Consider the following 17,866-nt stretch of genomic DNA (forward strand, 5'->3'; position numbering starts at 1 on the left):
GAAATTTAATAGTGATATTATTGTGCACGAATCTTCACAGGCACATAAGATGGCCGATTATGGAAGGATCACACAATAAAAATTCCACATTACAATTTATAATACCCGAGAAAAAATGTGTGGATAACCGTTCTATCATAAATAATAATAAGATGTCTAGGTTATTTAATATCTCATAACCAAGCCTTCTGGGGGAACACGAACAGGCAACAATAAGCAATATGATGGGCCTTATTAAACTCATTACAGATTCTGAACCTGTATTGGGAGAAAACAAAATAAGGGATTAAAAACGAAATTATATTCAAATCTATTATCATATAATAACATAAATATTCTCATTGAAATATAGTCAAAAAAAATTCAATATGTCATTGAATTTAATAGATGCTTTTCAATCATAGTTGATGGCACATATGTGATGTTTTGAAATCAGAAGCAATAGCTTTGATAGTAATATATGAAAATAGTGAGATGCCTAAGCCCATTGAAAGACTGACTGATAGACATACATTGTATGGGAAATACAATTGGTCTCGATATTAAAAAGAATATAAAATCCAAACTTGTCCACGAATTTACCTCTTGAATTCCTAGTTGGGCAAAGCTATGATGGCGTCTCAAACATGAGTGGAAGAATCAATTGAGTTCAGGCTTTGATTAGAGGGAAGGCGCCAAAGGCAGCTTTTATTGGTCATCGATTAAATTTAATCATTGTTCAATTATGTTAATCAATAAATGAATTACGAAATGTTTTAGGAATATTAAACGAGATTATATATATTTTAATGGTTAAAAGATATATGGACAAAATAGCAACGATTTTTACGCATCAAGAATACCACTCGGTAATATTATCTTATTTGTTTAGATAAATTCTGGCTATCATCTTATAAAGCTATTGTAAATTTTTCCTACTTTATGATGCCTTGAGGGCAGCTTTAACAAATTTAAAGGATTCTGAAGATACTGCCACTTCCACTATGGCTAGTGCTATAGTCTTTAGAATAGAAAAATTTTATTTTATTTTATAGCTTTGTGTTTTGGATAAAATATTGTTGATAACAAGTTTTGCTTGTACAAAATTTCAAACCATTTCAAAGGATATAGGGTTTTCAATAAATCAAATTTAATTGGCAAAAGATTGTCTATTAATTTGAGAAGTATAATTTAAATTGTTTTTAATTATTTTTTAATCCTAATAGATAATAACATTGAATTTTTGGATGTTTTTTCAAAAGTACAAGATTTTATGAAGGAGAGAAATCTAATTTTATCATCGAAAAAATTTAGTTAAACAATTTCATGGGCTGGGTATGGGTCTAATATTATATTTTCTAGCGGGTCTGGGCCGGGCCTGGATTTAAAAAAAATTTTTTTGATGGGCTTGGGATGGGTTTGGACCTAAAATTATTAAATTTAAATTTAGATTATTTAAAACAGTTGCTAATTTAAAGAAATATTGCCTTTTTTTCTTCTAATAATAATAAATTTCAGTATAAACAAAATGATTGCCTAAATATATTTAAATATTGTTTGTTTTCATTAAATAAAAAAAATTAAACTTTTGAATATGGGCTTGGGCTGGATTTGGGAATTTTTTTTGAAACTTATCATGGGCTTGGGAATTTTTTTTAACATTAGATATAGGCCGGACCGGGCTTGGGCCAAAAACAATTTTTACTACGAGGTTGGGCAAGGCTTGGTCAAAAAAATTAAGGCCTTTGAAGGTCTCTGCAATAAATAATAATATAATTATAAATTCTTTCGCTTTCTCTTCCCCTGATTTATCTGAATTATTAATTTAAAAATAACATATTTTTACATTTTATTTATATTATATATCAAAGATTGTTGCAATAAAAATTTTTTATTAAATTTATTGGTGTCAAAAAATAATCGACCATTTTTTCGAGGGGGGGGGGCTTTTCAGGGGGTATTCTGCTTTCATTCCTCAGAAAGTGTAGAGGCCACTGTGTGGAGAACATGTTCAAAGTCAAGTTCAAGATCAAAGTCAAGTTCAAAATCAAGTTCAAGATCAAGATCGAAATTATAATTTACGACCTAGAAATTTTTTTAGTTATAAACAAATGAATAAAAGTTTTGTTATAAAATATAAAAATTTTGAAAGCGAAAATATATTAAATCTGATCAACGAAGTGATGGAATGATCAAAACAAACAGCAAACTATCAACAAATAATGATCCAACCGACAAACAAACTCACGCATTACTAGCAAATGACTAATCAATCAACAAATAGGATGATCAAGATAGGACTGAAGTCAAGATAAGGAAAAACTTAAAAAAAGAGGGAAATGTTAAATATAAAATAAAACTTTTTAAGGTCATTTAAATTATTTAACCTTAAAAAAAAAATTTTCTTAGTAAAATGAAATTTTTCTTTGTTTTTATAATGAAATAAGGACATATTATTAATGAATTTACCTCAAATATTATTATTTTACAATATATAACAAAAACGTTTAATAATATTATATAAAAATATACCTAAAACTATCTAAAAAAAACATACAGATATCAATACATTTAACCAATTATATCTAGATACAGATACCACATTTGTATCTGGTTGCTTTGACAACTCTTATAATTATGGGATATCTAGGTTAATTTAAAATCTTTAATTCTTTAAAAAAAATCTCAAAATTTATTAATAAATCCTTAAGGCTAACTTTGTTTTTCAATTCAATTTCCTGATGATTAGGGGAGAGGGTTTTAAATAATTGTGCTGGTTTCGCTTTTATTTATTTTATATTATTTTATTATATATGTTCAATACTCTCATTTTGTTATTAATTTTTCTAATTTTTAATCGTTACTAACTATATTTATGTTGGAAAAAATAGATATATAAAAAGATATAAATATCTAAAAAAAAATTTGAAAAAGATATTTTTAACGAATTACCTTTTAGCTAAAAATTATGTAAAATATAATAGAACATTTAGATATATTTCCACTTAACTAAAGAAATAATCGCACGAAAAAAATAAAATAAAAAATAATAATATCCTAGCAAAAAATTTTTAAATATTTTTATTTTAGAATTCATATCATAAAGTTATGATTAGCATATCTTGCCAGTAACGGCAACTTATAAAAATGTATATTGAAACTGAAATTTTATAAACCCTTGAAAAAATCTTAATTAAATTTTTCCTATTTGCAAAAAAAAGATCCAATCTCCGAGGAAAATCTCCATGCTTACATATTATCTTGGCTAAAATCATAATGGAACAGTTTTTAAATCGGGTCAAATCTGACTTTTTATTAACACTAATTCCTAAAATAAAAATATTTTTCAATGATTTTACTAAATTAATATCCATCGATTTTACATCTATCACAAACCATATGATCGTTTTAAAATAAAATATCACATATAGGGGGAAGAGATTTTCTAAATATATATTTATAATATAAAAGTAATTGTATTTTATAACTTCGTTTATATTTTATAATATGAATAAATATATATATTTCTATGTTAAATTTATTTAAATGTAAGTTTTTTCTCAGGCCTCATTTATTTTTAACAGCAAAAATAGCATTATATGAAATTGTTTTGTTACAAAATTAACCAAGTTAAATAGTACAGCTATGCTATTAGCAATGACCATATTGCTTAATAATCACTTTGGTTACTATAAATGAAGCCTTAGGGACCTCCTTAAAAAATTTTTGGACCTCCTCCTTCATAATTATTTTGTATAAGTAAAAGAAATTACTTTATAGAGGCTCATACCCCTTTAAAAAATATAAAATTGATTGACTGTGTATTTTGATTAATTCTAATCTTAAATTATTTCTGATTTATTAGCTTGAAATGTGTTGATATCTTACAACCATCCATGTTATACCTATAGCTTTATGTAAAATTATAATTAATATGTATTCTATAATAGTAACACTATATATTTTTTAATATAATTTATATTTCATTTTACTGATTTTGGATTATTTTTTCTAAAAATTTATTTATAATTCTACTTTAGTTAATTAAATTTACTAAATTATAAATAGATATACAATCAGGATTAAAATTATTATTAACTAAAGTATACATATCTCTATCCAGATTGACATTTAAATATTAATAAACTATGCATCTTTTTGCTAGCCTAGAAAAAAATATACATATAGAAAAATTTACTGAAAAATAAATATTTAATTTTGTTATATTTATTGTTATTATATTTAATTATTCTTGTAATTTTAAAAAACAAAATCCTTTTGCAGTTTTTTAAAAATGTTTATAAAATTAAAAGGACAAGGTTAACAATTGTGAAAAAAAATATATATACTTATAAATCATTTTGCCCTTCATAAATATAATAATTTAATTTTTATATTTAAAATTTATTTAAGGAAGCATGTTTAACTAACATAGTCTTAAGCTCTATGTCATTTAAAAATATTCTATAAATTACTTTAAAAAACATAAATTGAGCTATGGTTGCTGTTAAAGGAAATTTAATCATAAATTAAATCAATAATTTCCTTATTAAAAAAAATAATAATTGAAATCTCATTGAATAATTGTCTATATTATGTTGGGGCATGCACAATATTTAATTTCAATAGATCTTTAATTCACATACTCATATTGAACAAGATGTTATCCCATCCCATAATATCCTATTATGATCTGACCATTGCTATTAGAGGTCTGCAAATGCAGTTAAGGCCTGTTATGAATTTTTGCACAAGTTGTCTGGCCGCCCATTTTGAAATATTTGCCCAGCCAGGATTGTAAAAATTTTCAAAAAGTCTGCCCCAGTCTTTTTTTCTGTACTACTATCTAATTTTTTGTATCCATATTTAATTTTTCTCAATTTTAATAGGCTCATATATTTATCCTTTATGACTATCTATTTTTACAACAACTAAATCAATTGTTGTTATATCTAGGTTTGTAATAAACCTCTAGCTATGAGCCCGCCAGCCCCGCCTAACCCGCTCATAGTTTTTAAATATACCCGGCCGCCCATTTAAAATTTTTACTCACCCGACATTTATTAGTTTAAAATTTTTTACCCACCCGCCCACTATTTATAAAAAAAATTTAACCCACTTCCGCCCGTATAAAATTTAATACGCTCATTCTTTTAATTTATTTAAGCATCTATTAAAAAAAAATGATTCAGTTTTAGCGCCGTCCCTATAAAAAAGTTTTATAATTTAGGAAATTACTATTATTACGCATAAAAATATATTCAATTTAAATTGCGGATAAGGAATTTATTTGTTCTAATAAAATATCTATGAAAAAAATATGAAAATAATGAATCCACATTTTCGGGATTCAAACAAATTCTTCCTCTAAAATGTTACAGCAATACTAATTTCTCGTTCAAAAGAAGCACTAATTGCTGGAATTGTAAATATTTTTTTTAGCTGATCTTGATAACTTTGATAAATCGTTTTCTTATCGTTTCCACAGATATCCGTTTGAAGTATCCTCTTCCTCAAGTGAGATATTTAAAAGTGAAACCATTTTTAATAGATAAATAAAATTAATATAAATTAATTGTTTATAAATTGTAAACTTAAACTAAACAAAGTAATCTAAAATCTTGTTAAATTATACAAAAACTCGTTACTTTAAGATTTTGTTGTCATTAGGTAATGCTCTCCTCTGTTACAGCCACATATTCCCATCTGTTATTTAATTTTGACGTGGATGCTATCTATTTCAAACATTTTCTCTTTGCTTTTGGGGAAACGGGTAAAATCAGATTTTCAGCCACGCCAATATTGTATTCTTCCATGCAAATAAAATCCAACATGTTTTTGATACATTTTTTTCATTAATTTCTTCCGACGACAACATCCACATTTATGAGAAGCTATTAAAAATGTTTAAATTTTACGGAGCATATTTTTTTAAACTTTATATAACAAACAAAAGTTAATTTTTGCTTAACCCGCCTGCCTATTGTTCGGGCTAAAAACTCGCCCTTTGCAGACCTCTTATGTATTGTGGTATATTTGTTGTATCATCTCATAAATTGATTATTTAATTTTTTTATAAGTTTATTATATCATTTATAGATTTAGGAGGTAATTCGACAGCTCCTTAATTACAATATTTTTAAATAGTATTAATCAAAAATATTAGCTTGAAATATATCAAAATTTTATTGTTCGGGGCCCTGCCGTATGTATAAATTTTCTGGCGTACACCTGGCCGGAAAATATTTTATGCATTTATGGCTCAGCCCGTTAAAAAAAAAATTAGACCTTACCCTTTTTATTTTTCCAGCCCAACCCAGACTTTCGGACGGGCCGGGCTTTACAGATCTCTAATTACTATTACTTCATTATAATATTTATCATATCAAAAAATATTATTAGTGACTTTATCCCATCCTTCGCACAAGTTATATAATATGCAGACAGTTCTCTCCATCCAGCTTTAGGTGGTAGGTTTGCCCATGCATCCATTTACCTCAAAATCAACCAACCCTAACAAATAATTTTTATTTTCCCGATTCTCTTGACTGGAATTCTCGTATTAACACTCTCTATATCCCTCCCTCCTCACCTCATTTAATCATCATATACTATGAGCTAGTTCATTCATTTATCCAAACCACGATGAATTCGCCCATCACACGCAAAGAATTTAGCTCCTCATCGGATTCAACTAGCGAAAAGAAGATGTCTTCTAATAATCACGTTCTCATCTCTACCATCCCTCAACCCTACCCTCAAAACCATATGAAAAACGCCCTAAAACATGCCCTGGGAGGTGGGCTAACGGGCTCCATGGCTATGGCTTGTCAAGTAACATCCCTTATGTGGATGAGAACCGTTATGAATTATCAATACAGGTTTGTAGATGCTGGGAATTTCTTCACGGCCGCCCGTAAACTAATAAAAGAAGGTTTTATTAATATCTATATTTTTAATGAAATAATTAGTATTTATATAATAAATAATATAATCTGCATCACGTTTTGCTCCATTTAAATCATGGCCATCGATACATAATTTATTAGAACTTAGGATATTTGAAAGATTTAAGCTTACTAAACAGAGCAAACTAAACCAGAAGTCAGTGCAGCCCGACCAGAAATCCGTGCGAGCCGCCGTACAAAAAGATTATCGGAGGGCTGAACAAATTTGACAAAATGTTTTTAAAGGGCTGTGCAGGTTTTGAAAATATTTTCAACGCCTATAGACAAAATTTTAAATAATGGATAGATGTCTTTGGCGATAATTGTTATATAGATATTGAATTACCAGAATTCGAATTTTTCGGCTCTGTCCCTTTTAAAAAATTCTCATTTCCAAGGGTTCGGATTTTTTTAAAAAAAATATAATTTGTCATTTTTATAAATTTTTGACTGTATTTTAATAAATGGCTTTCCCGACGGAAATGAAAGAAGCGACAAATGAATGAATGTTTCACGTGAATTTTCATTTAGTTGATTTAAAAATTTAAGTTAATTTTTTTTAAAAAAATGAGGTACAGCTGGGGTTTGTAATTTTTTTACTGTCGGTCCTGCTCTACTTTTCAAAATTACGCATTTAGGGGACAGGATTCAGGACGGTTTTGCATGTCGTGATGCATTCATGTTTGTGATGTGTATGTAATAGTTTAGCATTGACATCTAATAATTCTTAGATTGATGATTCATTCATTTAAATGGTATAAACTTTCATTGCAAATCAGCCTGTGGCTCCCCATTTTAGTTTTACAGTAAAATTTTTATTAAAACTTGTTTTAAAAAAAATCAGTGTTTCAATTTATAATTAAGAAAGTTATTGGAAACCAAAATGGCGTGTCACTAGCTGATTTTATTCAACGACGCTTCGAAACTCTTTTTTAAGGTATTAATCTTCAGTTTAGGTAAGAATTATATGTCAGTGAGTGAGAGTAACCAGAACCGGTTCAGACCGCTTCACAATTCCATTTTTTTAAATAATTGGTCGCCGGACGATTTTAGATGAATAAAATTTATATGTAGTCGTGATTGGCTTTCGCTACTTAAGTATATCATATCACTAGCAGTGGTCTGCAGTACCCAGCCCATGGTGGTGGACCGGGTAACGTCTGAAAATAATTGTTTTGGGCCAGGTCAGGCAGAAATATAAAACGGGCCTGGCAAATTTTAATAAATATAAATATATATTTGAATTAATCCTGATATTTCATCGAAGTGATATATCATGAAGTATAATGTCTTTAACCACTCTTCAAGATCGTAAATAGTTTTTTATTTTTGAATCTTAATGAAAAATTGAAACTGGGCCAGGTAAAAGTTAAATTTCCACCGGGCCGGGCCTTATAATTTTGCCAGTTGCAGACCATTGATTGTTAGTATATTGTATTATTCTTATTCTTTTAGTGGATTAATATATTCTTACAAATACTTTCTAATTCTTTATTTTATTTATACTTATTTAATAACAACACCTTTCTATTATTATTATATATACACGCCATTTCCTTATTAAAAACATTTAAATAACTTAATTTTAACTTTAATTGATTTTTTTTATATAAATGAATGAACGAAAGAAAGAAAGAAAGAAAGAAAGAAAGAAAGAAAGAAAGAAAGAAAGAAAGAAAGAAAGAAAGAAAGAAAGAAAAAAGAAATCGGACGTGGCAGCATCTCTTCAAATAATTTTATAAAAAGGCACTGTAAATAATGTACTGCTTGATTTAAAAGATATAAATATTTTTTTAAAAAATAATTTTTGATTTGACCTCGCCAACCAAGCTTGAACAAATAAGTTCAGTTCAGTTCCATTGAAGGAACCGGTATTTAAACGAAAGGTATAGCTACCCGAAAAGACCAGAGATATGGGGACTTACCATTGTAATTATTGATTCATAAGGTGTTAGTAAAAGGTGTAATCTGAGCTAATTGACATATTTAGGTCATTTAGAATCCTACTAATATAGTTGCATATCATCTTTAAAATACTATATATAATATATATAAAAATATAAAAAAATTCCCAAAAAATTAATTTTATAATATGTTCATTATAATGTTCCAGGATGAGGAAATAAATAACAATTTTCGATTTTTTTTTTGAAAATAGTTTTATTAAATACATATAACCCTTTTTTTTAAAAAAAAGAAAAGAAAGGTGTCACTTTAAATCGAAAAAATTTAAAATTTGCAAACGATTTGATTAATAATTAATAAGAATAACTCATAAATAAATTTAATAGGGTTTTTGCCGATCCATCAATTTTCGACCGATCCGATATTTTCTGATACTGCTATAAAACCGTTGCTTTAGCCGATTAGATATCTGCACAACCCTTTATACACACTTTTTTCAATATATTTTTTTTCATTTTCACTTTTATTAGAAAAGTGAAATTTAAATATAATATTTGGGTATAAATAGTCTCTTGGTTTTAGTATTATTTGTAATTATAAAACGTCACTCGAAGATATTCGGAGTTGGAACTAATAATCTTAGTAGATGAATGGCCTATAGTTTAATTTTTCGTTACTCATAATTAATATTTCTTTGAGATCTACTATGAAAAAATAACAAAATGTCCTTGTAATTTATAAATTACATTTTTCTTTTCTCTCTCTCTCCTTTTAACCTTAAAATAATATCATTTTTATGACCAAGAATTATAAATGAATGCGTAGTATTTATTCTAATTTCATGCCAACAATTTTATGATGAAATTTATTTTTAATAATGTCTACATTATTTATATGCCGCAATAGTGCTTGTTAAACGGAGCTATTTAGCCTATTTAAATGAATATTTTCAAAATAATATTAAATTTCCAGGCTTGCGTAATTTTTCTTTTTTGACTATAATTTTAGGTTAGTCCATTAACAACACTAATTGCAGCCTGAGTGAAAGATATAATAATAATAATTATCCTACATATATTTTATAAAATTATTCAATTTCAAAATTTGTATAATTTTAATTTTTATATAAACTAAAAATAAAAATTTATTATATATCTTTAATTTTTCCCGTGGTTAATTATTCAGATATTAAAATTCTTGTGCTAGGAATTAAATATTATTAATAATACCTTACCTTTTTATTGCGAAAATAATTTTGCTATTAAAAATTTATCAAGATTTTTCGGTTTCATCATGGTTGAAATTACTTAAACATATATACCATATAAAATTTATTATTTATATGCGTTTGCAATTCATACAAAATTTGCTCGATTTTTTTTCACACAAATTTCCTTTTTGCAATGTCCACATACATTTGTCGATAGTACGTCTTATTTGTCAAATAGTACTCAATTGCTTATTAGGACTACCTTCTTCAACCTGGCTATTTAACATTAAGGACTTTATCTACTAATTTACGAATCCGACATTTTAAGCTGCGATAGTTGTTTTATGAAATAAAAATCTTGAAAAAAACGTTACCTAGATTTGGAGTTATTGACAAGTTAAAGTTGTTAGTTGATATTTTTACGAAAGTTCGGATAATAATGATACTTGCTGTTGAGTATTCTAGAGAAAAAGTATTAATCCAATCAAAGACCTGCCTTAATTAGACCCTAAAGCCCTCCAATAAATTTTATAAGAAAATCACCCACCCAATAGCTCCCCCCCCCCCTCAGAAAATCCTGGCTGCGCCTATCATACGCATTGGAATGTTTTTATTTATCTTTCTTTTTGGCTAAAATTCATCTTTCATAAGTTATAACAGCTAGCTACAGATAATATCACAATAACATGATTAAATAATAATATATGTCTTATTGGGAATATAGAGTTTATACTGGATTTAGAATATCTCGATTTTAAATCATTTACTGAGAGGCGATTTAAAAAAAAATTAAAATTAAATGTTACCGAAAATGTATTTTAGCATGTTTAGAATACGTAACACTAATTCAGACAATCTTCGCCATAAATCTTTGTATATTTTTAAAATAATTTTATGAAAGATAAAAGTTCGCGGCAAAGTTTTTTTTGAAATCCACAGCTTAGGTATTCTATACACGATTAAATACATTTCCAGTCAAGTCAGATGTTTAAAATTTAAAAAATCTCTCTCGTATGAGTCAAAATTAAGAGCTTTGGAATTTCCATGGATTCTATATCCCGAAACGACATTAATTAAATTTAATAATAGATACACAACAATTATATTTTGTAGGTTGTTTTATTCTTATGAGATAGGATCGATATCAAAAGTATCAACCTGTATCAGATCATAATTCTCCAGGATTTACTTGTAAAAAACGTACTTAAGAATTGTCTGAAAGATCAAAATTTGGTACCGTTTAGAACCTATTAAATGGAATCATTTCCGGCTTAATCCTATGATTTAATTCTTTTTTGCAAAGGTGGAATAATAAGGCTATATCGGGGATATCCCCAAGCCATGCTACAAGCCCCTGCCTCTCGCTTTGGGGACGCGGCCGCTAACGAAGTCGTAATGGCCTTGACTGAAAAACGATCATCACATACCAAACACGGATCGATAATAAGTGATACAGATGACCACTGGTTATCGGACTTGCCCATAGCCGTTAAAACCGGTATGGCTTCGGTTATGGCCGCAGTTTGGAGGATAGGGCTTATGCCAATTGATGCCTGGAAGACCGTTAAACAAGTCGAAGGTTTTTAAATATTTTTTTTAAATAAACCTTTGAATATAAAGAAAGGGAAAGGGTAAGTTGAGGAATATAAAATTTAAATATACACATAATTTATCAGGCCTGAAAGGTTCCTCTATCCTCCTTCAAAAGGTTAAAACTCACGGCCCTAAAGTTCTGTACCATGGGGTGGGCGCCACTTTTGCTGCTACTTTGGCCGGACACTACCCATGGTTCGTGACCTACAATTACCTTTCATTGCATCTGCCAAAACCCGTTAGACCTAATATTTCTTCCGATGTTGTTGGCAAAGAAGTGACTCCAAGTAATACATGATCGATATATATATTAAATTGTGCATGATACACTTACATAAATCATAAAGAGATTAATATGATTGAGTAATAATTAAAAAAAATTTTTTCAGAGTTGATCGAAAGGGGTAACAAAATGTTACCGAAATATTTTGTCATTCAAAATAAAAATATATTTGCTGATTAAGAAGAAATATAACCATTAATATGAAACCTTTACCAAATATAATAAATAACACTGATTGATGTAAATTATAAATATATTAAATGGACTGGGGATAATTAAAATGATTGGTTTGAGCTTGTTTAGGCTCCTAAATATTAAAAAAAATTAAAACTTGAAAATTACGTGAATAGCGGGGGAAAAAATATAAGCCATTTTTAATGTAAAATTAAAATATTGTCCTAGATGATTTTTTTTATAATTTAAGAATGTTTTGAGATTCTAAAAAGTTTTAAGAATCTTGAAAATTTAATCATTTTATAATTTGTGAAATTTTTCGAGATAAATGAGATATTGTGGAAAATATTAGACAGGTATAATAGTGACTTAGAGTTGATTATTTTGATGGAGAATTTACAATCCTTTTGAAAATTTAATGGAAAATCGGGACTTGTTTCGTATCTCTCAAAACTTACTAAAGTTATGCAATTCTTAAATCTTTTGAGTAGTTTTTTTAATTTAGGACACAGCCATAATAATGTAAAGTATTCACCCTTCTCATCTTCTTTTATTATATTATATAATGTATATATTAATAGTTAACGGAATTACTGGCATACCCAAACCGGATTTTCTCCCCTTTTCTCTCCCCACTATCAACCTCAAACCTAGCCCGAATCTGGAATTCAAGATGAAAGAATTGAGTAGGCAAGCTTTCATTGGTTTTATGGCTTCGGTCGTTTCGGACACCGTCACGAATTCCCTTAGAGTAATAAAGACTGTTAAGCAAACCAGCGGGAGTTCACTTAGTTACAGGGGCGTTATGGAACTCATCAAGAAAGATAGTGCTAAAGGAGGCAAATCGGTATTTTTGGGGGGTAAGGAATTATTGTAATATAAAAAATTATGTAAATAAATATCATTTTTTTAAAAATAAAAGCTTTGGAATTGATAACTTTTTCCTTAAAGGTCGATTGCCAAACAAGAAACCATACACATCATATCTTTATCGATATATTTTTTCTAAAACTACAATTCCTTAATTTCTTGGATTTACTAAATTTAAAATTGTAATTTTTGGCGAATAAAATAAGATGGTTTTGCTGATTACGGATGCATTAAACCCAATTTAAAGTGCCGAGGGGAATATTTATTAAGTTATTAATTGTCCATCATTTTTAAAAAGATGTTGACAAGCTTTGCATCAATTGTTTGGTGTAATCCCATAATCGAGAAAATGAACCCCCCATTTTTTCCTATTTGAGGTTCTAGATTTTTAAAGCACCTAATGATAAATTTAGGTAATTTATTTTATTGATGGGCAATTGTTTATAAAATAAATATTACATAAATACTATTTCTTATCCTATCATCTAAACCCGATGTTTTAAATTTAACAATTAGACACGAATAAAAATGGAAAATTTCTATATCACCAATGTTTTATATATCTTGGAATTCCAAACTAGATCTAATCCATTCAATAAAATTTTTCTTCTTTAGGTTAAATAATAAATAAACCAATACCAATTGTGTGGTTAGTCAGAGATTTTCGTGGGCTTTAATTTTTTGATCAATCTCGGCCCTAGCAAAAATTTTTTAGGCCACTGCCCATATTTAATATTTAAAAAAATTTCATAATAACTTTCAAAAATTTTTCCCAAGTCCACATTTAAAAATTTAATTTATTGTATTTAATGAAAATAAACAATATTTAGTGCATTTAGGCAAATCATTTTGTTTACAATATTGAAATTTATTATTATTAGAATAAAAAAATTGCAATATTTTTTTTTACATTAACGACTATTTTAAGCTAGATTTAAATTAAAATGGGTCAAACCCGGTATGGGACGTAAACTTGCAGATGAAGGCCTCTGTAGCATAAGAACGTTTCAGAATAAAAATAGTAATATTTACATCATCATTAACTTCAGTAGCAACAGTATTTTATCATTTGTAGTGCATTCTAAACTTAGGAATCGTTTAGGAACTGAAAAGAAGGGATAATTAAATTCAAATATCAATGTTGAGGATATAGATATTTGTTTTGTTTAAAAAACAACAATTTTTATTGGATTTTTAATTTTACAAAATTATTTTTATTATTGTAAAGATTATATATAATGAACTTAAATTAATTTTAATTTATTAGTTTGTATATTAATTTTTTTTATTAAGTTCAAAATAGTTTTCAAATTTTGGAAAAAAAGAAATTCCAGAATATTATTTTCTAGTGAAATTTAATTGCTTTATTATCATTTGTTCTCAAAATTCTCTTTCATATGTGTCTCCTTATGGCGGCATATAAAGATTATCATGTTAGAATTAATTATGAAAATAAAATCGACATTTTTATTTAAAGAAAAGTAGCGCGCTATTCGCTGTCGTTACAAAAAAAAAGAGTAACTCGCTACTTTAACAACTCTACTTATCATCTTTATTATTTTCTATCATCATTTTTTTTTATCTTTTACTATTCGCTATTTATTATAATTATTCACCAATCCTTCATCCACTTTCCCTTTACCTTTAAATTTTTTGCTATAATTTTTCACATCCTAAAAATATAATGTAAAAATGAGCTTTTACCGAAAATATTTTATGGGAAAAACGTCCATAATTGTCAATTACAAACTGACAGATACAACAAATAGGTTCCTGGACTAGGAAATATTTATGAACTTATTTAAAAAATAACAGTGTTTTAATATTAAGGACAAATATTACACCATTTTTCAAAATACACAAATATCTACAAGTCAACAAATATTACATCTTTTTTCGAAATAAACAAATAACTACGAGTCAACATAATTCAACATTCTTTCCATTATTCCCATTTGCATCATCTTCCTTTTTCCCTTTAGCGATTCTGAATTCTGACTCTTTCTTTTTAATTATTAATTTCTTTCTATTATTACTCGTCCCCACGAATCTGACCATTATAAGAAATATAGTCATAATTATAATAATATTCTTAGTATATAATGAGATTATATCACGAGAATTTTAAGAATTCGATAAAATAAATCTTAATAAAACCTCTTCGTTTTTGATGACCATTTTTAACATTATCATTAATAATTTGTCTATTTTTAAATATAAAGGGAACAGTATATTTATGAGAGGCCTGGGAACCAGGATAGCCGTTAATGGATTACAAGGCCTCACCTTTTCCGTCCTTTGGAAAGTCTTCATGGATTACTATAAAACGCTACCTCATATGCAACAAAAAACTTAGGGAAAAATCATCTGGTCACCATAAATAACTTTTGCTTCTAAGAATTATCTTAGAAAATCAAATAAATGTGGAAATATTACCCCCACTCTTTCACTTAGTCATTATTTTTTAAAATTTAAAAAAATATTTTTTCGAAAAAATGTCATTTTTGTGATAATAAATATATCTTGTCAAAATTTAAAAATCTCTATTCAATATTATGTTATATCTTTATTCGTTTATTCAATGCTTTCCTTTTCAAATTTTAGTATGATACATTTAAAAAAATATGTATATTTATTATAATGCCTTAAAGGTAAGATTTAAAAAATTTTTGTCTTGCCCTTTTTTCTACCAATTTTATTTATTTATTGATACTCAAATTTTTGTTCAAATTTATATTTAATATTAACATATAACCTTGTCCTCTTTCATGTGATTTACGTAACTATAGCGAAAATACTATTCCTAAATGCAATTATTTCTTTTGTACATTATAGGGATATTTATTTTTATCAATTTATTTATTTTGAAGTTTTAAAAGTTGATGATTTTTTTAATTAATTTCATTCGTTCGTTTATAATAAATTATTGTAATATTATCTATTCATAAAAACATTTTTATAAAGTAACGATAATAATTCAGGTAACGCATTAAATATATTTATTTTATAATTAAATAATATAAATAAATATGTACATAAAATAATTCAAATTATGTGTGATATTTTTTTATTTTATTTGAGCGTTATATATTTGCCAGTTGATATTGAACGCTATAAAATATGTTAAAGAATGAGTATGCCAGATTGTTTTAAGAGATATAAAGGGAACCAAATCGAGGAGTAGTTGAAATAGCATAATACGAAATCAAGATTTTCTTTAAAAGACGGATTGGAGGATATTTATTTATAATTTAGAGCACATTTTTTAAAAATTACAATTAATTTCAAGACAATTTTGAATTAATAATTATATACAAATCTTAAATGGCTTATTTTGAGTCGATTTTTTAAAAGGGGTAACTTAATATCTTAGCCAAAAAATTATGCCTAAGCCTCGAGTTCGTTTATATATGTCTAGACCTCTCCTTCTATGAGCAAAATCTACAGGCTTGCGTAATATTTTTCTGGATGGGATATTGGTTAGCCGTTTTTAAAAATCTACTCAAAACGAGACGTTTAACACTACAAAAATTTATAGGTAAGGGAAGGGAAAATTGATTATAAAATTTGAGGACAATTGTCGGAAATTCACAAGGTAAGTACTATACACCTGTTGGAATACAATTCCAGCAAAATCAAATCTATAAAAATAAAAAATTACGCGCTATGTTATAAATAATTTTAATTTTAAAGATTTTATTATTCCCTAAAGTGCAATAACGGATTACACATAAATTCCTTTATACATTAAAAATAAAAACACTCATAATCAACTATTTTAAATAGAATAACTTTAATGTACAGCCACAAGGAATACTTATCATAATCCAAATGGATGTATAACAATATCCTTTGTATTTGTAAATTTTGTCATTACGCTAGAGATAAAATGATGAAACCAATTTCATTTATAAAAACTTAACTTTAAGTTTATTAAATTTGTCCGAATGAAGAAAAAAACTATTGCAACTCAAATATATCAATAAATTTATTTATCCAGGCTATAAATGAGGAAGATTTATTCGATTTTGACTAAGTCCTAGTTTATGAAAAAAATTACAGCTATTTGTTATAGCCAGAATAGCCATAGCCAATTTTAATTAATATGATTAATAGTCATCCATCCCCAAATTTTAAATAGCCTTGCTTATTTTTAAAAAGAATTACCAAAAAAACCATTAGCTATAGAGCTATTTAAAATTGTTATAGGTATTAGCCATAGTTGTTTTTTTATGACTACAGCTATTTAGCTATTAATTTATTGGCTAATAGGCTAATCGTATCCATTTCGCCATCTATAACAAGGATTGCTGAATCGAAATGGAAAAAGTTGCCTTTGTTTACCTGCCTTTTTATAAAATTTGGTTACATCTCCCTTCGATTTAATTGTCTGATATTTTATGATATCTTTTTTTCATGAGAGAATCCTTAATTCTTTTTAATTATTATTCCCTATATGTTTTTAAGTTATGATCAACATCCTATCTGCTGGTCATTCTAGAATGTATCAATGAACTATTTTTAATTGATTTGGGTTGAGGCTCCATTCTATAAGTGGTCTTGATAGGAAAAAATATTGCGATTAATAAATTCGTATATTGTGGTATTTATAGTTTGTCTATAAAGCCTAAATCTTTTAAAACCCCACACTATCTGGGAATTTCGTTGTCCTTTTAAGAGTCAAGATGAATAGCTCCTGATTTCTTATTACAATATTTATAAAGCGTAAGTCTTTTGCAACCCATCACTAGTAATTTTGATGTTCAAGGAAGGTCAGGGGTTTGAACCGAACTCGAATAAGAAACCCCGAGTTTTTGGAAAAATTTGAACCCGAACCAAACCTGAACCCTGTTTATAAAATTTTCAAAATCCCGAACCGAACCCATGAATTTTATTTGAATCCGG

At 27.4% G+C, this 17,866-nt stretch overlaps 1 protein-coding gene across 1 annotated transcript; it reads left to right on the top strand.

The window, feature by feature from the left end:
• The first annotated feature begins 3,342 nt into the window (after positions 1-3,342).
• Positions 3,343-15,924, top strand: LOC135929183 (uncharacterized). The gene is made up of 6 exons (XM_065465730.1): positions 3,343-3,449; positions 6,382-6,913; positions 11,345-11,620; positions 11,718-11,921; positions 12,673-12,951; positions 15,184-15,924. Exons 2-6 carry the CDS (start codon positions 6,625-6,627, stop codon positions 15,315-15,317), a joined length of 1,182 nt encoding a protein of 393 aa, XP_065321802.1. The 5' UTR covers positions 3,343-3,449; positions 6,382-6,624; the 3' UTR covers positions 15,318-15,924.
• The last annotated feature ends 1,942 nt before the right edge of the window (positions 15,925-17,866 follow it).

This window comes from Gordionus sp. m RMFG-2023, chromosome 4 (genome assembly GCF_954871325.1).
Source record: "Gordionus sp. m RMFG-2023 chromosome 4, tfGorSpeb1-WG-v2, whole genome shotgun sequence".
Classification (NCBI taxonomy): Eukaryota; Metazoa; Nematomorpha; class Gordioida; order Chordodea; family Parachordodidae; genus Gordionus; species Gordionus sp. m RMFG-2023.